The sequence below is a fragment of the Podarcis liolepis genome (genome assembly GCF_965112155.1).
Source record: "Podarcis liolepis genome assembly, chromosome: 12".
Taxonomy (NCBI): Eukaryota; Metazoa; Chordata; class Lepidosauria; order Squamata; family Lacertidae; genus Podarcis; species Podarcis liolepis.
The window spans coordinates 57,207,835-57,231,080 of NC_139563.1; the positions used below are offsets into that span (position 1 = coordinate 57,207,835).

The 23,246-nt window shown below is 44.7% G+C and overlaps 2 protein-coding genes across 5 annotated transcripts in view; one reads left to right on the plus strand and one right to left on the minus strand.

Annotated features, from left to right (window-relative positions):
* Window positions 1-22,143, minus strand: FIGNL1 (fidgetin like 1). Of its 2 annotated transcripts, XM_083468814.1 has the most exons (3): window positions 21,938-22,056; window positions 20,413-20,674; window positions 561-2,699 (listed from the first exon to the last, which is right to left on the minus strand). In XM_083468814.1, the coding sequence occupies exon 3, from the start codon at window positions 2,694-2,696 to the stop codon at window positions 657-659; it is 2,040 nt and encodes a 679-aa protein (XP_083324940.1). In that variant the 5' UTR covers window positions 2,697-2,699; window positions 20,413-20,674; window positions 21,938-22,056; the 3' UTR covers window positions 561-656. The 2 variants fall into 2 exon arrangements, with proteins under 2 accessions (XP_083324939.1, XP_083324940.1); XM_083468813.1 differs by lacking the exon at window positions 20,413-20,674 and having other exon boundaries at window positions 1-2,699; window positions 21,938-22,143.
* Window positions 22,137-23,246, plus strand: part of BLVRA (biliverdin reductase A) — a 25,631-nt gene continuing 24,521 nt past the window's right edge. The window contains exon 1 of one of the 3 annotated variants that reach the window (XM_083468880.1): window positions 22,137-22,957. The gene's annotated coding sequence lies outside the window, so the exon portion shown is untranslated. The remainder of the gene's footprint in view (window positions 22,958-23,246) is intronic. The other 2 variants (XM_083468883.1, XM_083468881.1) reach the window with 2 other exon arrangements.

Below are 23,246 nucleotides of genomic sequence, written 5' to 3' on the forward strand. Positions count from 1 at the left end.
TAGATTTACTTCTTCTCAACTGCAGCATATTGGTGTTTGAGTGGAGCCTCTTAACATCATTTCTTCTTCAATGATACCTGTTGTTAAGGGCTCTGCTACTCCACAGCTTAAGATTATTGTAATTAATTAGGACCGGAGTACAAGTTACTGCAGGGGCATGCATGCATGTTTACTCATTAGTAATTCCCAATGAGCATGGGGATTCCCCACAACGGGGTGAGCTCCTGTTGCTCAGTCCCAGCTCCTCCCAACCAACAGTTCGAAAGCACATCAAAGTGCAAGTAGATAAATAGGCGGGAAGGTAAATGGCGTTTCCATGCACTGCTCTAGTTCGCCAGAAGCGGCTTAGTCATGCTGGCTACATGACCCGGAAGCTGTACGCCGGCTCCCTCGGCCAGTAAAGCGAGATGAGCGTCACAACCCCAGAGTCGTCCGCGACTGGGCCTAATGGTCAGGGGTCCCTTTACCTTTACCTAACATCTCTTTCTAAGCAATCAGTCTGCACAGAGGGCTTAACAGTTTGGGAAATAAAGGAAGGAAGGAAGGCGACCACATGCCAGTTTTTTCAAATTTATTAGAACACTATGAACATTTTTAGAAAGAAAGATAAAAATCAAATATTCTCATGGAATTTAAGCATGCAAAGTTAATTTCTCTTATCTTCCACATCCAAATGTTTGATTCCAAGTATCATACAATTCAAGATCTTTGGAGGACACACTGGGGCGCACAGTTTTTAAAGCACTGTCAAAATCTTGAAAAACTATAGATCGTACTTGCTCAGGTGCAATGGTTGTAATATCAATAGACTGAAGGCTGCGGATAGGGCCTAGAGAAGCCTCTCTACAAAGCTGAGTCATATCAGCTCCAGAAAACCCATCTGATTTTTTAACAATGAGATCAATTTCCTCCTCCGTTAGGGAGCAATTTTCCTTTGACATCAGACAAGTCACTATCTGCTTTCTAGCAGAAGCGTCAGGAAGTGGGATGTACAGTCTCTTCACCAGTCTCCTTCGGGCAGCCTCATCAATTTCTTGTGGCCGGTTGGTTGCTCCCACAACTAATATGCGGTCTTCAGAAGAGGTCGTTGCTCCATCTAACTGGACCAAGAATTCAGTTTTTATTCTTCTAGAAGACTCGTGTTCCCCATCTGCGCGCTGGGACAGGAGAGAATCAATTTCATCAATGAAGATTACTGCTGGCTGCTGGAATCGTGCAACAGCAAACAATGCACGGACCATCTTTTCTCCCTCACCTACCCACTTGGAGGTCAATGAAGAGGCACTGATGCTAAAAAATGTAGCCCCAGACTGACATGCAATACATTTGCCAATGAGCGTCTTCCCTGTCCCAGGAGGACCAAACAGAAGAATTCCTTTTGGAGGACTCCTTAAACCAGTGAAAATGTCAGGTCTCAACATAGGCCACACTATTATCTCCTTGATAGTTGCTTTTGCAAATTCGACCCCAGCAATGTCATCCCAATTCACTGGAGGCCCATGATCCATGATCTCTTGCATAATAAGTTCAATCATTTTTGGCTCTATATTCTTTAGCCGTTCATCCGTTGGACAAGTCACCTCTGTAGACCCGTAAGATTTGCACTGCGTCCCTGTGTTTTCATTCCCATCTTGTTTTGGTGTTGGAGGGACAAACTTTCCGAATACACCCCGAGATCTTGAAAGACCCAAAGTCTTTTTTGTGCTGCTGCTGCTAGATGGGAATGGTGCTAGACGCTCTGACTGGTGCTGGTGCTTCTTCTGCTGCTCCACCCAGAGCTGTTCTTTCGCAGTTTTGAAACCAGAGGCTTTGTTCTCATTGTTTTTGCTTCCACTCCATGCCAAGGTCTTCCCTTCTGTATTAACTGGCTTATTCAGAATGAAACCAGAAGATGTAGTGCTACTTTCTTCATTCGACACAAGAAATGCTTTCCTTTTCCCCAGGTTGCCCATCTCTGAAGGGAAAGCAGACTGAGTGGAAGATGAAGAATTCTGCTTCAAACCAGAGTTACTCATGAGTGTCAGAGAACTACTAAACACGGATTCACCATCTCTAAACAATGGAGTCACACAAGAGGTAATGTCGGACACTTCACTTATAGGCACCGGCAAAAAAGAATGTGCAGCTCTGGCCTTGGCTGAGGAAAGCATACCAAACTGATGAGGTTTCAAAGCTGGGGCTCTGCCAAGGATATGGAGTTCCTGACTTGTACAGTCTGATGAGCCATCCCGATGTACAGATTTGCCATCACCACTGCAGTGAGTGAGTTTAGGAAGACCTGAAGCAACAGAGGCGGTGGCTTCCTTGTCACTCCGAAACATTTCACTATTCTGCATCATCTCTTGCACACACTTCAGCTCCATCACATTAGCTGTCGTCAAAGCAGATTGCCACTTGTCATTTTCATTTTGCTGACTTCTTGCCAGTGTCAAAATGTTTTCCGCACAGTTATTCAAGCCAATCTCTGGATTGTCAGAGTCAAGAATCGCAGAGTATTTGTCTGCATATTTTTTGAATAGGTTGGCAGCGCAAACTTGGGAGATCTCAGAGTTTGCCCATGCATACTGAATGCGTAAAATCTGTGCACGATATGCATCTGCCTTCTGTCCTGGTGTTGAGGTGTCAGAGGTATAAGCAAAGTGATTCATCTGCCATTCACTCAGGTGTATATCACCACTGGGGCTACTGGGCTGCATGCTCTACAGAGAAATAGGACAAAAAATATGGTGATGAGAAAGAGAAAGTTACCTTTTAACATAAGCTCTAGCTAAAGAAGGCAGTCAAACGACTGTACTTTATTAACTCATTGCCCTTTATTTGAGCATTGTGAGGTATCTGACAAAAATTTTACACAGCCAGGAAAACAATCTCACAGCTCTTGATTTTAAAGGTTATCCTATGGTTTGAACACTTAGCAAGGGCACAAATCCATGTGACAATCAAATCTCCTATTGCTCACTGCATCCGTTTCTGTACATACAGAAATATCTTTCCTACAGGTAACCCTGATGCCCCCTGCCCGTTCTGGTGCTTAAATGATCTCTTAGGACAAACGAAGCTGCAAAAACTATGTTTAGACCACACAGTCACCTGGCACTGCCAATTTATTCACAAAAACGCACATCTGGAGCCATTTACAGCTATTGGACATAGCCAAGCCCAGAAAGTGACCTGGTAAGTACTTTCCCAATAATACCAATACAGTGGTACCTTGGTTTACAACCATAATCCGTTTCGGAGGTCCATCTGTAAACCAAAACAGGTCGTAACCCAAGGCGCGCTTTCGCCAATGGGGCCTCCCCAAAAAAAGCGTTGTAATCCAAAAAAAATTCGCAAACTGGGACGCGCATTTCTGGGTTTGAATTGGTCGTAATGGTTGTAAACTAGGCTGTTTGCAAACTGAGGTACCACTGAATGGTGAACAAGGGAACTCTGTGCGAGTCCCTGCCAGCTTCACAGACCGGCAGGGACTGAAGCATTTTACGCATCAGGGTTGTACAGGAAGCAGTGGCACAGGAATATTACTTGAAATCTGCATCTTGAAACTGGCAGGGCAGACCTTGAGAGACATATTGTTTCTAGCTGCCTATTAGAGATAATTGAATCACTATTCTTAAACTGCGCATGAACCAATTCCTTAGTTATTCTTTAATTTCTTGTTCTGAGTACATTATAACCTCATATTAGAAACTATTGTTTCTATTAACCACTGTGCTGCACTATCGTCACTCATGTTTTGATGCTCAGTGATATTTTTTTAAGGTCAGCATGTCAGTGGTGATGCAGCCCATATCTTCTTCTTGGCTACGGATCACCAAGGGGCAGCCCCAGGACCCTTCAGAGCCAAACCTTAAGTCACTAAAATGGGGCAAAGCAACAGCAAAGAATGCTTTGAGTCTGCAGTGTATGCATTTGGATCAGGGGTTGTCCACCTGGTCTCTACCGGCCACTAGTGGGCGCTTCAGGATTCTAGGTGGGCAGTAGGGGGTTCCAAGACACACACTGAATCCTCCTTCCCTCAAGCGCTGGTGGGCGGTAAAGAATTTTTACCATCAAGAAAGATGCATTAGTGGGTGGTAGGTATTAAAAGGTTGACTACCCTGATTTAGATACAGTAGTAACTTCTCCAGCAAAGCAGCCAATGCAGAAACCTGAACAGAAAGGATATGCTTTTGTTATGCCATCCCTGTGTCAACTGCATTGTTTGAGATGGCACTAGCAAGCCTGAAGACCAGCCAAGTGACTTACGGGAGCCGAATGAGCTAATGCAGCTTCCTGACACTTGCAAACAGTTCCGAATGGTTATATGAATGCCACTGCTATTCAGAACATGCAGACATTTTCCTGGCTGCACCCAAAATACACACTAGGGACAAAAAGCACTCATTAAAATTTTAATTCATAAAATGAAAGCTATAGGATTAATTATAGCTATTTAAAGGGAGTGGATGGCATTTTGGAGAGCTAGGCTTGTGGACTTTGCACAAAGTGACTTTTCTAGCTTTAAGTACCAAGTAGTCTGCTTTTCTGATAGCCAAATTCTCTAGGATTGCTTAGTTCCTTCCTTTCATGTGCTCAATAGCAGTTCCTTTACACAGCTGCTATTAGGCAAGAGGTATCTTTGCAGTTTTGCTTTTTGGACAATTGATCAATGATTATTATACAATGCATATGTACCGGAATACTTCTTTTCCTGTCTTTCCAGAGATGGATATATACTTGTATTATTCTCAAGAATATATGTGTAATTCTGCAGATCAGGCCAGAAAGCAAAGCTATACGTTTTGTTTTCCTTTATTTTCACAACTGTTATTGTTATTTCAAACTTAATGAATAATGATTTTGAAAAGCAGCCAGATGATGATATCCAATAAAAAGTGATTATTTCATTCAAGAAAAATAAATAACTTTCCAGAGATTATTAGTCTCTCTAGTGCAACATATGTGTAACTTTATGCTATGTATTCTTGTGGTTTTATGCTGTAAACCACCCTGTGGTTCTTGGATGAAGGGCGGTATATAAATTTAATAAATAAAGATAATACCAATAATCATCATTTGCTCTGGGCATTCCATCTCTACCTTCAATTAAGATTCTGCTTTGAGGGTAGCCAAGGGTGCTAACAGGATTTTCTAAACCCCCTACATCCTCCCGGCCCCCTGCAATCTATTGGCAGGAATGGCTGCTTAGGTACATATGTTAACTTAGCCTAGCCCACCTCACAGGGCTGTTGTTATTGCTATTAATTTGGCATGTCTGGATGAAATAATGTGGACACAGAGAAAAGCACATACCCCAGTATCTTCCTCTGTCCAGCCAGGCTAGCAGCAACCATGAGGAGCATATCCTGTTTCTGCTGCTCTGGGAGCCCCCCCCCCCCCGTCTCAGGTGCAGCAGGCAACCTTTGCTCCTGAGCAACAGTGATTAAGTGACCTTATACCTGCTGAGTGCTAAAGGCTTAGCTAGCTCCGTGCTCTTTCTTCGGAAATGTCCAAATGACAAAGAGAAAGAAAGAAAGAAAGAAAGAAAGAAAGAAAGAAAGAAAGGAAGGAAGGAAGGAAGGAAGGAAAGAGAGAGAGAGAGAGAGAGAGGAGCATCTGGGGCCCCTGCTGGCTTGGGGCCCGGCATCTGTGTACCCCCACTGACAGCAATATCACATTTTCCAAGCACAACATGCACCTGGGGGGCAGAGCGCAGGTTCTTCTTTTATATAGCTTGGTTAAGTTATGAAATGGGTGGGTGCAAATGATAGAGGTCTTCACTAGTTAAGAGATTGGGAATCTGCGGCTCACCAGATGCATTGAATACAACTCCCACCATTGCTGATCATGGGCCATGTTGGCTGGGCTGATGGAGTGTGGATTCAACGCAACCTGAGGAGCCCCACACTCCCCAGCCCCACTCTAGACATAATGGTAATAAATAACACGGCTGTACCTGTACAGCTGAGAGAGCTGTCACGCTGTACAAAACTTTGCTTTACATTATCAGGATAACAAAGAGCACCTATTTGATGCAGATTAATTCCCCCTGAACACAATCCATAGGGTTGAAAAGTGTTTCCCCTCACCTTTTCAAATTGGCAGTGTGAGTTTTTAAGCTGCTGCAAATATAGTGAATGCAAATATACAGTCAGTTGGTAGTGTTTACATTTGCTTGCTCCCTCCTTCCATTCTTGGGTCACTGCAATTGTTTATGCAACCCCTAATCTCAAAATGAAAGAAGAGGTGAACCAAGACCTGTGCACATTAGTCAAAGGTGCACTTAGATTAACCCCACGCTCAAAGTTAACTAACCAAGAACTGAAAGCAAGATGAATGGCTCCAAAAGAGCTCAAGAAAACAGGCACTTTTTAGACACTTAGCAGTTTTGCGGAACTCTCTCACCCTCCTCTCGCCCTCGCAGGTGCTTGCCTCTTGCTTTTCAGCAGCGCCAGGTTGAGAAAGCACTGTTCTCCCAGGCTTTTTTTAAACATTAGCACCACTGAATGCTGTTATGAATTTGTTTGTCTCCATTTTATTTGAGATAGCTTCGCCTTCTGATAACTGACAATGGTTGCTATTGTATTTTATTCCCTGTGCTGGTTATGGATTTTGTTCTGGTATTTTAGCCTTTTAAAAATTCAACATTTCCTGTATATCACCAAGAGAGCAGAGCTATGGGGCAAGAAATAAATGCAATAGTTCATTTAGTTATACATCAGAAGTTTTACTTAAACACTAGCAAACAAAAAGGTTTATTTAACTAACTTTGCACACAATAAAACACAATTAAATGGAAGGTAGCGTCTCCTAGAAGGAAAAATATAAGAACTCCTAATCCCTTTGACATAAGACAAATGCAATGTGGCACCGCGATAAAGGAGGAAAACATGCTTTTCAACTATTATCTGATAAAATCAGGAAGACTAAACAGTAATGAATTGACATGAATTGCTTTTAATAAGATGCTCCCTGATAAGCGAATTAAAACACCTTTGAGAAATCAAAAGTATCTTGCATTTTTTTATTTGTTCATCACCACAATCTGCAACTGAAGAAAGAACCCAAACATTTCAGCTCAACATGTTAGCTTTTAAAGACCAAGTGAATAGCACAAAACAGTACGTTTAATATACTGTAACCAGAGACTGACTGTTGCGGTTTGGAGCTACAATAGTGCCACCTGCTGGACAAATGAGAGGTGGAAGTTCCTTACAAACCCCACATTTTGATTTAGGGTCTGTTTCTTCACACATGCTTCCCAACCTCACTCCAAGGACCTCAGGGTTAGACTGGAACAACTATTGACCAGTCACAAACACCCAGTCAGGGGGGAACATGGACAGCTTGCTTAGGCTACATAAATAAATAAATAAGCCATCAAGCATGCATGGCTTGAAGATTTCCTATTTACTGAGTACTTCAGATTAACCAAACTGACTGCTGTACTGACACCGCAGGGAAGCTGTGCAAGTGTACTTTGTCTAAGAACACCAGCAAAAATACTTTGAATCTGGATATGAGCTCCTTCCTCATAATTTTATGATTACCAACAGCTCTGTATCATGAACAATTAGCCATTTCCTTAAACTAAGTAATAGTTTATGATGATGATAATGATAATAATATATATTATAATAATGATATAAAGCGCTTTGTTGTAAAGACTGCACTGTATAGCCAAGCATAGACTAGGGCAAGTTTCCAACTCCAGTAACCAGAGGCTTACACTTTGTTTCAGAGTAAACAATCGTGTTAAATTAATATGACAAACTCAAGCTGTAGGATTTTTTTTGCATGTTGCATCCACAAACTAATTCCCCAGCCCAATCCATTATGTCTCATGATGACCTACATCACCCCCCTCCCAAAAAACCCACTGAGGTTGCATGTATGGATTTCTTGGATAACTAACTAGGCGGAACAGATGTACTATTACAATAACAACACATTTTCAAACCTAGAAACAGAAACCTGCCTACATAACATTTTAATAAACTACTCTATGGCGAACTGGCAAACCACTACTGGATTCTGCACATCCAGTCCAGGAGCAGCCTGCATTTTATTGTCCATTTTATTTACAAACATGTTTGCATCACACTGTTTGCAATCTCAGCAGGTTAACGCATGCAATAGTCTCTCTCACCCACATCCAAGCACAGGTTGTCTACCCACATTCTGATTGTCTTAGTCTTGATGGTGTGTGTGAGAGAGAGAAAGAGAGAAGAGAAAGCTCCCCCCACCAAGTACCCACCTTCAGTCTCCCCCAGCCCCCAAATGAAGTCGAGGAGCAAATAAGGACACCTGGGACAGGAAGTCAGGGCTGCCACCACCACACAGTTCTCCAAAGCTGGTTTGATGTCAGTTAAGTCATCCGTGTTTGTGCTATTTGCATGTGGTACACAACAGGTTACTATATGGAGAGGGTGGGTACATGTTAGGCTGATTGGATGCTTAGACTGGCCCCCAGGCGCTTCCTATGTGCCCCCCAGTGCCGCCTCTGGTCCCATCTCACCTCCACTCTGCACCTGAGCACATTCTGCAGTCCAAGGCAATTAGCCACCGCTCACCCTACTCCCCAGCACGTAGGAGGACCAAGACTAATTTTGCCAGAGGTTGTCGCTCATGTGCTTCAGCTACTCAATTTCAAGCATCAAGCAAAGAAACAAACAAAGGGGACTGAGCAGCTCAGGTGCAGAAAAAGAGGACTCTGCCAAAGCATCTGTTGCTGTTCACACTCAACGGGAAGCAGGGAGCAAGGTGAAAAAGCCTTTTGACTGCGGCTTGGCTCATCTCTCCTTTCAACCATTTACCCATTTTAAACTCTGATCACTGTTAAATATGACACCACACAGCACTTTGCTTGCACAGCACTTTAAGCAACGACTTCAAAGGCACATCCCAGGAAGCTTGTCCACCAGGGTACTGTAATGGTTCAAAGTCTCCCTGCACCAATATAATTCCAAGAAATGAAAGGATGAATAACTACTGGATTGCAAAATGATTAACTAACATGCATTATGGGATTCAATAATTGGGACTAAACAAAAAAAACAAAAAACACTTTAAGCCCACAATGTTTAAAGATGTCACAGCCAGAATTCCAAGCCCCTAATAAGAGGAATTAAAAGTTAATGCCATACTCTTGTATCAGTATTATCAGCTATCTCCCCCATCAATCATTTAAAAGCCAAGCCAGCAACACACCATCTAGGCTATCAGGTGAGGAAAGCTATCCCTCCCTCCCTACCCCGCCCCCCCCAATCTTTCTCCTGCGTACAACAGATTGTATTCGTAAGTCCCTTTGGTCCACAGGCAGATGTCCAGTGCAGTTCAATCAGTCTGCTTGCATTAGTATTCCCACAAGCATGTATTCCCTTTCGTGTCTATGCATTAAAGTGCTATTTAAAAGCTGCCCATGTTCCTTTTAATGAATATTCACGGGTACACTACAGCCTCTGGCAAAGTGGGAGTGCCATACATAAATCCAGCCGCTTTCTCTCACACACACCCAAAGAAAACCTTTAAAAAGGGGGGGGGGCTACAAAGCATGGCATTTCCACAACAAAGACAGAAGTGAGGACAAGGAATTGTCTCCAGGGAATACACTACAATGGGATCTGCAAAAGCTCACAAGAAATCCAGCTGCACTATTTAAGCATGCAGACCCATAGCAACAGCGGCTAGCTAACTGTTCAGGCACCCAGGGTGGCGCAAGTGCCCTGAGCTCGGGGGCAAGGGGCAAGCTGCACGGAGTCTCCCTGCCGCCTCCCCCTCAGCTATAGGGCGGTCGAGCCTGGGGGAAGCCCCACGCTGTTTCCAGCAGCACAGAGCCTGCAGCAATCCGCCCAACTCCTCCCCCAGGCTCGGCTGCCCTACTGCTGAGGGGGAGGCAGTGGGCAGGCGCAAGCCCCACACAGTCATTTCAGGAAGCATGGAGCCTGCAGGCGCCTGAGCCACTGCGTCACTTCCAGGAGAAACGCGTGGCTCAGAGGCGCTGCTGGCCCAGCAGTAAGTGCTGCCCCCTGTGGTGTGGCACCCAGTGCCCCCCAACACGCCACTGCATCACAACCATCATACTATATGCCCTCTGATCCCTCACATCAGCTCTATAGAGCCACAGGACAAAAGTGCATTGACACACAGTTTGCTTTAATTGAAAAATTAGTACAGTGGTGCCCCGCAAGACGAAATTAATTCGTTCCGCAATTTTTGCCGTCTAGCGAATTTTTCTTCTTGCGAAGCACGGTTTAAACGGTTTAACAAAGTCGCAAGACGTTTTCGTCTTGCGAAGCAAGCCCATAGGGGAATTCGTCTTGCGAGGCAAATCGCGAATGAAAAAGCCTTTCGTCTAGCGAGTTTTTTGTCTTGCGAGGCATTCGTCTTGCGGGGCACCACTGTACTAGATTAGATTCCAGAGCACAGGGTGATCTGAGTCCCTGCTTCCTTCTGCACACTCCTCTGTAAGCAATTGCTGATATAATAATCCAAGAAATGCCAAAAGAAAAAAAAGGATGTTGGCTTAGGATATTTTGGCTATTGCACTACTTTTAACCAGCTTTCATAATTACTGGAGAATGAAATTTAAAAAAAAATACTTGGCAATTCAAACTGCATAAACAATACACTGAAACGCTGGTCTTAAGCTGTTGGGCTGGGATGTAGCACTGGGTCACGGCCAGTGTTAGAAACTCAGATACAGAAGCTAATCGCCAAATGGTACGTTAAACCTAGGTTACAGTCACCCCAACGGAATGCCTAGGCACCTTTTTTTGCAGTGGGATTGATTGATTATATTTCTATACTGCTTTTTTTAAAAAAAAATCTCAAAGCAGTTTACAACACATGAAAACATCAAATAAAACAAAGTAAAGCATCAAGGAAAATATTTCAGATTCTTCTCTAAGTGACATTTTGCTTTTCCCATATTTATTTACCTACTTAATTTATATAGCTGCCCTATAACAGAAGAACTAGAAGCATAGACAGCATCTTAAAAAGTAGAGACATCACCTTGCCAACGAAGGTCCATATAGTAAAAGCTATGGTTTTCCCAGAAGTGATGTATGGAAGTGAAAGCTGGACCATAAAGAAGGCTGATCGCCGAAGAATTGATGATTTTGAATTATGGTGCTGGAGGAGACTCTTGAGAATCCCATGGACTGCAAGAAGATCAAACCGATCCATTCTGAAGGAAATCAGCCCTGAGTGCTCACTGGAAGGACAGATCCTGAAGCTGAGGCTCCAAGACTTTGGCCACCTCATGAGAAGAGAAGACTCCCTGGGAAAGACCCTGATGTTGGGAAAGATGGAGGGCACAAGGAGAAGGGGACGACAGAGGATGAGATGGTTGGACAGTGTTCTCGAAGCTACCAGCATGAGTTTGACCAAACTGCGGGAGGCAGTGGAAGACAGAAATGCCTGGCGTGCTCTGGTCCAGGGGGTCACGAAGAGTCGGACACGACTAAACAACTAAACAACAACAACAGAAGAACTCTAGGAAGCCAGTGTGGTCCTGTGGTTGGAGTGTTGGACTAGGACCCAGGTGTCCAGGGTTCAGATCCCCACTCAGTCGTAAAGCTCACTGGGTGACTTTGAGCCAGTCACTGTCTCTTAACCTACCTCACAGGGTCATTGTAGGGATTAAATGAGAAGGGGGAGTGAACCATGTACTCCTTGGAGGAAAAGGTGGGATATAAATGCTTCCCTGCTTAAGACAGCTGGAGGGGCCGGCCGGAGGGAGATGTCCCGTGGCCAGCCTGTCATCCATGGGGCTGCGAAACACGCCTGGGGAATTTCTAACACTTCCTGATCGAAAATGGTTCAAAACCGCAGCCATGCCACTATACAAAAAATCTTTAGGCGCGAGTGATCATGCTCTTCTGAAGTTTACTATACAGCGGAAAGGAGCAGCCAAGCATACTAGGACTCAGTTTCTTGACTTTAAGAAAGCCGACTTCATAAAACTTAGGGAAGTGCTGGGTGAGATCCCATGGACAGCAATACTAAAAGGAAAGGGAGTTCATGATGGCTGGGAGTTTGTTAAGAGGGAGATAGTAAAAGCACAACGTCAGGCAATACCAATGAGACGAAAACATGGAAGGTGCCTAAAGAAACCAGGGTGGCTATCTAAAGAACTTTTAATTGAATTAAGATTAAAAAAGGATGTGTACAAAAAATGGAAAAGGGGGGAAACCACCAAAGAGGAATTCAAACAAATAGCCAGCACGTGTAGACACAAAGTCAGAAAAGCTAAAGCACAGAATGAACTCAGGCTTGCTAGAGAGGTTAAAAGCAACAAAAAAGGCTTTTATGGGTATGTTCGTAGCAAAAGGAAGAACAAAGAAACAGTGGGGTCACTCAGAGGAGAAGATGGTGAAATGCAAACAGGGGACACAGAAAGGGCTGAACTCCTCAATGCCTTCTTTGCCTCAGTCTTCTCCGATAAAGAAAACAATGCCCGACCTGAAGAATTTGGAGCAAATGATTCAGCAAAGGAAACACAGCCCAGAATAACTAAGGAGATAGTACAAGAATATTTGGCTAGATTAGATGTATTCAAGTCTCCAGGGCCAGATGAACTGCATCCAAGAGTATTAAAAGAACTGGCAGATGTGATCTCAGAACCACTGGCAGTCATCTTTGAGAATTCCTGGAGAACAGGCGAAGTCCCGGCAGACTGGAGGAGGGCAAATGTTGTCCCTATTTTCAAAAAGGGGAAAAGAGAGGACCCAAATAATTACCGCCCAGTCAGTCTGACATCAATAGCAGGGAAGATTCTGGAACAGATCATTAAGCAAACAGTCTGTGAGCACCTAGAAAGGAATGCTGTGATCGCCAATAGTCAGCATGGATTTCTGAAAAATAAGTCATGTCAGACTAACCTGATCTCGTTTTTTGACAGAATTACAAGCCTGGTAGATGAAGGGAACGCAGTGGATGTAGCCTACCTTGATTTCAGCAAGGCATTTGACAAGGTGCCCCATGATATTCTTGTAAAGAAGCTGGTAAAATGCGGTCTTGACTATGCTACCACTCAGTGGATTTGTAACTGGCTGACTGACCGAACCCAAAGGGTGCTCATCAATGGTTCCTCTTCATCCTGGAGAAGAGTGACTAGTGGGGTGCCACAGGGTTCTGTCTTGGGCCCGGTCTTATTCAACATCTTTATCAACGACTTGGATGATGGACTCAAGGGCATCCTGATCAAATTTGCAGATGACACCAAACTGGGAGGGGTGGCTAACACCCCAGAGGACAGGATCACACTTCAAAATGACCTTGACAGATTAGAGAACTGGGCAAAAACAAACAAGATGAATTTTAACAGGGAGAAATGTAAAGTATTGCACTTGGGCAAAAAAAATGAGAGGCACAAATACAAGATGGGTGACACCTGGCTTGAGAGCAGTACATGTGAAAAGGATCTAGGAGTCTTGGTTGACCACAAACTTGACATGAGCCAACAGTGTGACGCGGCAGCTAAAAAAGCCAATGCAATTCTGGGCTGCATCAATAGGAGTATAGCATCTAGATCAAGGGAAGTAATAATGCCACTGTATTCTGCTCTGGTCAGACCACACCTGGAGTACTGTGTCCAGTTCTGGGCACCACAATTCAAGAAGGACACTGACAAACTGGAACGTGTCCAGAGGAGGGCAACCAAAATGGTAAAAGGCCTGGAAACGATGCCTTATGAGGAACGGCTAAGGGAGCTGGGCATGTTTAGCCTGGAGAAGAGGAGGTTAAGGGGTGATATGATAGCCATGTTCAAATATATAAAAGGATGTCACATAGAGGAGGGAGAAAGGTTGTTTTCTGCTGCTCCAGAGAAGCGGACACGGAGCAATGGATCCAAACTACAAGAAAGAAGATTCCACCTAAACATTAGGAAGAACTTCCTGACAGTAAGAGCTGTTCGACAGTGGAATTTGCTGCCAAGGAGTGTGGTGGAGTCTCCTACTTTGGAGGTCTTTAAGCAGAGGCTTGACAACCATATGTCAGGAGTGCTCTGATGGTGTTTCCTGCTTGGCAGGGGGTTGGACTCGATGGCCCTTGTGGTCTCTTCCAACTCTATGATTCTATGATTCTATCTCCACCTTTCAGCAATGCCAGTTGCAGAAACCGGAAGGTATTTTGAGCTTGGGAATAAGGGTGCTCAACCTCCTTAGAAATGAAACTATTTTGAAATGTCCTTTAAGTGCTTTCAAAGTCTCCCAATGGAAAGTGGCATTTTCATCAGCTAGCAGTGCACATTTTCCATTTGTAGCTCAAAACAATATAGGTTTTGTTTCTTCTTGCAATGGCACATCTGTACATTGCTAGTAGGAAGTTGCCTCATGTTTATGATTATTCCACGTGGCCTTTTCATCAGAGGAGGCTACTGTTCCAAAAACAACCATTAAATCACCACTTTGAGAGTCCCAAGGGCTCTAACTCATTTACTAGGTGAACTGCTTGCTCCCGCTCCCTGGTCATCCTTTGGCCAGAAGGATCCCCTTCTGACAGATGAACGACCAACTAGAACTGCTTTTTTAATGTGTATGTGATTTTATACTATTTTATTTTGTTCTGAGCTTTTAAATTTTGTAACTGGTGTTTTTATCTTGTTACTAGTCACTGACTATAATAAAATGACTATACTCTCGCTCCCTCTCTTTTAAAGCTACAAATCAAAACACAGTCCTTTTCAATGCTTCACCCACTTTACGAACTATAAGCCCCGCAGGTTGTTGCTACAAGATTTTCCAGAAATAAAGCTCCCCTTGTCAACTACAGCAACCTACTCCTGCTGGTTAATCACAAACCAAAATTGGAACAATTATAGAATTATACACACATAGATTATTTTAACTCTCTTTCTCTCCAGTATTATCTTTGGGATGAAAAATGAAACCATTTGCACCAGTTTTTAGTACTAGAAACTACTTATTCAGAAAGCATGCCCTCCTAAAAGGGTTGCAATCCAGAAAAAGTGGATGCTTAAATCCCACTGGTTCCTTCAGGGTGTTTTACAGGACTAACAGCTAATCAGTAGATGGATAGACTAAAACTTTGGGTGCTTCATTGCTAGGGTACAACTTTTATTGTGAGGATAAAATTAGTAGGTGTGAAAGAAACCAACAAAGTAATGCTGAAAATCTGTTTAATTGCTCAATAGACAAATAATGTAAAAAAAAGTTGATTTATCTGTTGACAGTGCTAGTATACAACTTTCTGAAGATTATTAATAGTAGTTATTAAATTTCTATACTGCCCTTCATCCAAAAGATCACAGGGTGGTTCACAACATAAAGACAAAATGAGAACAGAAAATATATTATAAAACAGAAACAAACCAATAATCAAACCCCTCCCAGAAATTCATTTAAAAGGCCATAAAATGTTCAATCTATAATCTGGTTATAGAAAAACATTTTTGCCTGGTGCCTAAAGATATGTAATGAAAGGACCAGACGAGCCTAGAGAGGGAAGAGGAATCCTCAAACAGTGAGTCACCCCAGAAAAGGTACATTCTCATGTTTCCAACCTCCAGACCTCTTGTGGAAGTGGCACACAAAGAAGGGCCAAAGATGGTGATCACAGGGTCATGGGCACAGGTGGGGGGGCAGCTGGCCCCCTAAATCAAGTAAATAAATAAGAATACTTAACTGAAGTAGAAACAATAAGAACATTTGAAACTGAAATGCTCGCTGACGTCACTTGGATGATGCTGTTGGGCATTCTAGTGATGCAACTGGCAACCCGACTGAGCGTGGCTTTTGGCTCTACACCCCCTTATGTTGGAGAAGACCAGGCTTCCTCAAACTCAGCCCTCCAGATGTTTTGAGACTACAGTTCCCATCATCCCTGACCACTGGTCCTGCTAGCTAGGGATCATGGGAGTTGTAGGCCAAAAACATCTGGAGGGCCGAGGTTGAGGAAGCCTGGAGAAGAACATTCAAGACTTCAAGATGAAAGACAAGCAGTTCTCAAGTTTTTATAAGTTGCAAGACTCTGAAGCTGAACTATGGTATACCATGTGGAAGGAGAAGAAACTCAGCAAAGAGCAGTTAAAAGAGCTGAACGTAGCAGACCTAGTAAAAGAGGCGCAAATCTTTTACCAGGCCACAATAAAAGCTCTACTCATCTCTCTTGCTCAGCCAGGCACCACTTGTACCATAGCATTCAGCGCCTTGTGGAGAGTAAAGACCTGGTTAAGGTTGACAACGACAGGGGAGCATCTCAATGGGCTTTGCTTACTGAGAGTGCACAGAAAAACTGCATTGGGGGAAAAGGAGGGATTTGAGAAGGAAGTGCTGAAAAGATTTTCAGCAAGTCCAAGAAAACTTGCTTTAGTTTTGATTTTTTAAAAATATGAAAAGGGCACGTTCTTTGTAATTTTGCAAAATATACTCGTTAATTGCATGAAATGTACTTCCTGATGTTATTTTTTTATTTAACTTCCTAATTCTCAAATGACTGAAGATTCTGACAGATTTTTCTGAATTTTGTTGTTGTTTAGTCGTGTCTGACTCTTCGTGACCCCATGGACCAGAGCACGCCAGGCCCTCCTGTCCTCCACTGCCTCCCGCAGTTTGATCAAACTCATGCTGGTAGCTTCAAGAACACCATCCAACCATCTCATCCTCTGCCATCCCCTTCTCCTTGTGCCCTCCATCTTTCCCAACATCAGGGTCTTTTCCAGGGAGTCTTCTCTTCTCATGAGGTGGCCAAAGTCTTGGAGCCTCAGCTTCACGATCTGTCCTTCCAGTGAGCACTCAGGGCTGATTTCCTTCAGAATGGATCGGTTTGATCTTCTTGCAGTCCATGGGACTCTCAAGAGTCTCCTCCAGCACCATAGTTCAAAATCATCAATTCTTCGGTGATCAGCCTTCTTTATGGTCCAGCTCTCACTTCCATACATCACTACTGGATTTTTTTTTCCTGAATACTTGGGCTCAAAAGAAAGTAGTGGTACCTCTGGTTGCGAATGGGATCCATTCCGGAGCCCCGTTCGCAACATGAGCAGAACGCAACCCGCGTATGCGCGTGCGCGTGTCGCTGCTTCTGCGTATGCCGTCATTTTGAGCGTCTGCGCATGTGTGAGCGGTGAAACCCGGAAGCAACCCTTTCCGGTACTTCCGGGTTGCCGCGGGAGACAACCTGAAAAGACGTAACCTGAACCGAACGTAACAAGAGGTATGACTGTAATTTAAAACAACTGTGGTTGAAACATTTCATTCCGAATCTGCTAGACAGAGCCAGACAGAGGATGATGACAGGTGGGTGTCCTGCCTGCCCCCAACGTAAATCATGACTATGCCCAAGTACAGGGTCCTAATCGGTTCATGTGGAGGTATTGCAGTCTTGAGCCATTTCAGGTTTTATAGGTCAAAACCAGAACTTTGAATTGAGTCTGGAAACTGACCAGCAGACAGAACAGTAGGGCCAGGATCGGTGATATATGCTTAAACCATCTTGCCCCACTGACCAACCTGGCCACCAAATTCTGCACCAGCTCAAGTTTCTGAATCGTCTTCAGAGGAAGCCCCACAAATAACACACAGCATATATTTCTCCCAGTCTAGCAAAGGTGATCCTTGTGTGGAAAAAGATTTCCACATATGGATCTTGACTGACTTTCACATAACCTTCAAGGGGTAATGATCTACAGTGGTACCTCGCAAGACTAATGCCTCGCAAGACGAAAAACGCGCAAGACGAAAGAGTTTTCCGTTTTTTGAGTCGTTCCGCAAGACGAATTTCCCTATGGGCTTGCTTCGCAAGACGAAACGTCTTGCAAGTTCTTGCGAGTTTGTTTCCTTTTTCTTAAAGCCGCTAAGCCGTTAATAGCCGCTAATAGCCGTGCTTCGCAAGACGAAAAAACCGCAAGGCGAAGAGACTCGCGGAACGGATTAATTTCGTCCTGCGAGGCACCACTGTATTTCATTCAGCACCCAAGAGTGCAAATGCAGGAAAATGAACATTTCACACTGCTTTATAGCATCACATCATTACTCTACCAAGCCTTCAATTGGAATAACAATGGCTCTTCAAGTCTTCCCTAGCCCTCCTATCTGTGACAACAGGTTATCGAACCTGATACATTATGTGTGTGAAGTCTGCACTCTAGCACTCTGTACACCCAGATAAAGCCCACCACAAACACAAAAGCCAAAATTATATAAATAGCAGGGTGGATAAAAAATAATGTGTTTGCATGTGTTTTCTAAAACTCAGTCTAAGTTGCTTTTTTAAAAACCGTTTAAACACATCAGTTAACAAACATGGATACATATGCTATAATGTTATTGTTTTAGTTAAATAAATTGTTTAAATTGTTATTAAGGAAATGATTATTTTTCTCCTTCCAATAAAGTACAGCAGAAAAGTTGTCCAAATATACAGTTAACTTATTAAACATCACAATAATTTCATAATTATCTGTCTATGTATTTCTAATAGTATAACCAAATCAGCCATTTTTTATATAACTGTAAAAACTACTCTGAAAATTTATTATTCCAAAAATGAAACCTTCATCTGGTTGCAATTATTAAGATTATACCAGCAAGAATGAGTCTTGCTGTAAAAAAATGATTTAAATCAAGTCTTACTGACTAGTGATTTAAATCAAGCCCCTACTGGCCACAGTCCACAGAACATATTGGAAATCCCTTATGGCAGCCACTGGCTTCTAAGGCCTACCTGTCCTTTATATTTTGCACCTGGCAAGCCTGATCTCAAGCTCTCCACTTCTAAGCTGCAAGTGGTACAAGGGGGAGCTACAGTTTCAGCTCATCATCCTTCACTTGTGTGTAAAACTGAGTGAACAAGCAAACTGTAAGCTGGACACTGCTGAAATCAGCACACCTGCATCTAGGGGAATTTGGTCTGAGATCTGCCTAGTGTGGCACAGTGGCAGCGTTCTTCTCTGCCCTCCCCCACCTCTCTGCCATGGGCCTATTACAGATGAAGGGAAATGTATTTTCCATAACCACAGAGAGAATGTAAACATTCTGTTTGGTTGCAATGAAGTATGGAAAAAGGGAGTACTGTACAAGAGAGTCTGTTTTAGTCTATTCCATGCCTTCTCTACCGCTACAAAATTTACAGATCCCTTCCCCCCCAAAAAATCTAATACACATACATATTTTATAGTTTTATCTATTTTTTTGCTCTCTATGCATATTTATGTGTGGCTTTCAAATATTAATTGTTGTAATAGAAACATCTTGCATAAAAGAATTTGATAATGCACAACATTGCTTTCACTAACCAAGGATTGATGGCCTCTGTAGTGACTGGAATTTGACATTTTAGAGAACTAGTGGGCCAAATACTCTAGAAAGTGCTTGTACCAGAACCTCTTTTGAACACTTCTGGCTTTGGCAAATAAACTGAGAACTTCAACAGCCTTTAGCATAGCTCCTCTTAAAAGCAGATACGCACAAATGACTGTGACTAACCCAAGAATCCAATATTGCAATTTTAGGAGACGGCTCGTAGAGAGCAAATCAGCATGTTGCAATTGGGGTGGGGGGAAGGAAGCCAAACTCATTGTTGGGAAGGAATCAACAACAAGGCAACCCCACCAGCAACCCCTTGTTCAGTGGGTTCTCACTGTATGGAATAAATTGGAGAGAAATGAGAAAAACCAGGGCCTAATACAGTATATGTATAGTGCCTCCACCTACCAGCCTCATAATCCATGAAAACAGGGGTGGGGCTTTTTTCTGCTGAGGGCCACATGCCCTCAGGGGTAATCTGTTAGGGGTAATCATGTTGTGAGACAGAGAAAACCATACTGGATTAACTAATCTGAAATAAAGACCACCTTGCTTTGTGTTTCGCCATGGTCAGCTCCGATAAGAATACTCAAACCTATGCAGGGCTACTCAGAAGCCCAACTGTGGCTCCCAGAAGTTGTGAGCACGCGACACCAGTCACACTCAGGAATGGCTCTGACTGGCTGGCTAAAGCAAGTGAGGGTTCCTGATGGGTCTCAAACTCTCAGTGAGTTAAGGATGGAAGTGTGACGTTAACATATGAGAGTGCTGGAGGTGAAATAGTTAAACGGGTTACTCAATCAGAACCTGGGGGGGGGGGTGGAGTCAGAGGGACTATAAAACCAGCTCCAGGAGGGGTGAAGGGAAGAGTTTGTAGGGAGTTGGGTGGAGTGGGAGTGAATTGGGATAGAGTCTGTGGGGAGGTTGAGTTAGTGTAGCGAAATAAGCTGAGTCAGGAACAGTTAGGAGCTAGGAAGAGAAGTAAATATCTGAGAGGTGGTTTAGTGAGTGAGAGCAGGTAGCAGAATTTATAGGTCTGGATAGGCAACCCATGATTGTAATTGACTGATACCGTTTATGAAACCACACACTTGTTAAACTGCAATAAATAGAAGTTTATATTCAATTTTAACCCTGACTGGACTCAGTATTTTACCTGCTAGGGCCTGGGTGCTGGCAGCAGGAAATAAAGTAGTGGCACAGGGATCAACAGATGGTGAAACGTCCGGGGACCCTGTGTGATTGCCACAGGAAGCATGCAAAGAGTGGCTCCAGCAGATTGAGTGGGCAAGACCAATAGTGGTCAAGAAGGTGGTTTCTGTGCGCGCTGTAGAAGGAAGTGAGGGACAGATGGGGCTTGTCCACCTGGGAAGAAGCAAAACTCTGATCCTAAACCACTGCTGCCTTGCAGAAGATCTCTGGGAGAAGAAAAGGCAAAGAAATAAACGCTGTACGAATTTGGAGTGGAGTCCCTACGACAGTTGGATGGTGCTTTGTATTCTCCTTCTGGAAACTCCTGCAGCCAAGCTGGTGCCAAACATATTGCTCCGCTTTCATTTGGAGCACATCAGCAAGGCCAAGAAAAGGGGTTTTGTCATCTGAGCAGCCTAGGACCTCCATACCCACTGCTCAGGCCTGCACTCTGAGGAGGTCACTTTGGCAGCGAAAATAACATGGGAGGCAGCAGTTACAAGCTGTGACTCTCCAGTGGTTTGGCTTCACCCCTGGAGGCACACCCCATTGTCTCTTGAAACCAAGGAAGCCTAATTCCATAGGCAGAGCTGGCTGCTCCAGCACTCGAAGGGGCAGACATGCTGTGTACCCAGGGGCAGGGCTAGCCGTGGAGGGGGGGAGCGTCGGGGGGGGGGGTGCCGCCCACGGCAAGGGTCCCAGGGGGGGACAGCACAGCGATGTCAAACCTGCCCCCCCACCCCCGCTCAGGGATGACACCTGGGGTGGGCCACACCTCCTGCACAGTGCTATGTGCTACCCTGACTCATCCATTAAACTCATGCCTCACAACTGTGGACTTCTTGCAGTGTGCTCCTTTACAGGATTTACTCAAACTTAATCCTACCAATCTTATAGGGCTTACTCCCTAGTAAACATGTTTAGTTTTGCAATCTGAGGCTGGAAGGCAATTTCTGCTTACCTGGGAGCAAGCCCCATCCTCAGTTACTTCTGAGTAAACCTGTATAGGATTCTGCCTAGACTAAAAATGCCCTTCAACATATACAACTGGGAATGACATATATACACAGAAGGGCATTTTTGTAGTTTAGGCAGAATCCTATACAGGTAAGTCTGAGACCAACTAAGTTTGTTCTTGGTATAAGCTTTCCTGTGCATGCCCACTTCTTCACATATACACACACATTGAATGACATTTTTAGTTTATGAAGAACTCTATGCAGGTTTACTCAGAAGTAAGTGAAGATGGGGCTTGCTCCCGGGTAAGTATGTCTGTATATGAGTCGTGTGTGAGAGATTAACAGCATTTAGTTCCAAGTGACGGCACAGCAAAGCTCGCCCAGCAGAATGGAAGAATATCCGAGTTTACAAATATACCGCGAAGCGCCGCGGGACACCAAGGGCGGCAGACTAATTAAATATAAATAACACCCGTCCAGTTTTTCGCCTCTTAAAAGAGTCTCTTCTAAAACCAGCAGGAAGGCACAAACCTGGGGCGGAGAGGCGCTGCTCCCCTGAGGGCCGAGAGAGGCGTCCTGCCCGAAGCCGCGCGGCGGGAACGGGCGAGTCACGCTGCCCTCCGGGGCGCCGCCATCTTGCGGCTCCTCCCCGCCACGGAGGAGAGGCTTCCTCGGCCCCCGGCGGAGCGCGGGCGAAGGAGGGCCGGGCAGGGGCGGGGCGAGGCGGGGAAGCGAGGCCTCGGCCGCCCCGGAGCGCAAGCGCGGGGGCTTCGGAGGGAACCTGCCCCGCTTGGCCTGTGGGTAACTTTTTCCAAGAATGAATTTGTTGTTTTCGTTTTTATTTAGAAATAAAAGCAGACGCAGATTATTGTAGGAGAGGCTGGTGCCGCTGAGATTGTCAGGACGTTGGAATAGCTCGCGCAGAGAGTTACTTAATTTTTATGCCAGCAGCAGCAGCAGCCTCGCTTCAGCAGGAGTTGTGTACGGAAGAGTGGAAGGCGTGCTTTGCATAATCCACTAGACCACAGCGACTCTCATCTCTATCTGTGTATCTCTTAGATAGAGAGAGAGAGAGATTTGCATTGTGCATGCCTTGCCTTGGCATTACCCGGGTGAGGAAAGCAGGCACGTTCAGAGGACGGAGCGTGTCGGGAGAAGTTGCACCCCAAAGGGGAACTTGCGTTGCAAGGAGTTGCACATTGCACGGCCGGCTTCAGTTTCAGGCTGCCTTGGCCGGCGATTCCCACGGAAGGCCCTGCCCCGTGTCTGACACCGGGCACCAATCAGCGCCTGCCGGCCCTTCTCATGCCCTCCCCGCCGCTTCCCTGTCTCTCTCCGCCCCGCCTTTCTCTTGCTATGCCCGCCTCTGGCCTCCGCCGGGCCCCGAGTTTCCACTTCGGGAGGCGGCGCCTCGTGGCAGGAGGGACCTTCCTTCCCCGGAGTTGTGCAAGCGGCTGTGAGGCCAAGCCGGTTTTGTGACTGCACCCCGCACAGTGGAGCTGGCAGTTGAGTTGTGTAAGCAGTATCTGCAGAAAGACAGAGGAGAGAAGGGTAAGCTCAAACCAGCCCTTCTTTCTCATGTGGAATGAATTTTAAAAAGTGGGGAAGGAGGAGATAATGTTGCTTCGGGTCCATGGTTGATGGGACTCTGTGATGCCCCCCCCCCCGCTGGGGTGGTGCTAGGTGGGCGGTCATCCCTGCTAGCAAGTACCATATCCCTGTCGTTTTGGATTTTCCAGCTGCTGATGGTAACTTTGGTTATTCTGAATGCTGGAAGGTTCAGGGAAGATAAAAGACAGTGCTTCCCCAAACAGCACAAAGGCAAACTGCAGAACTCCCT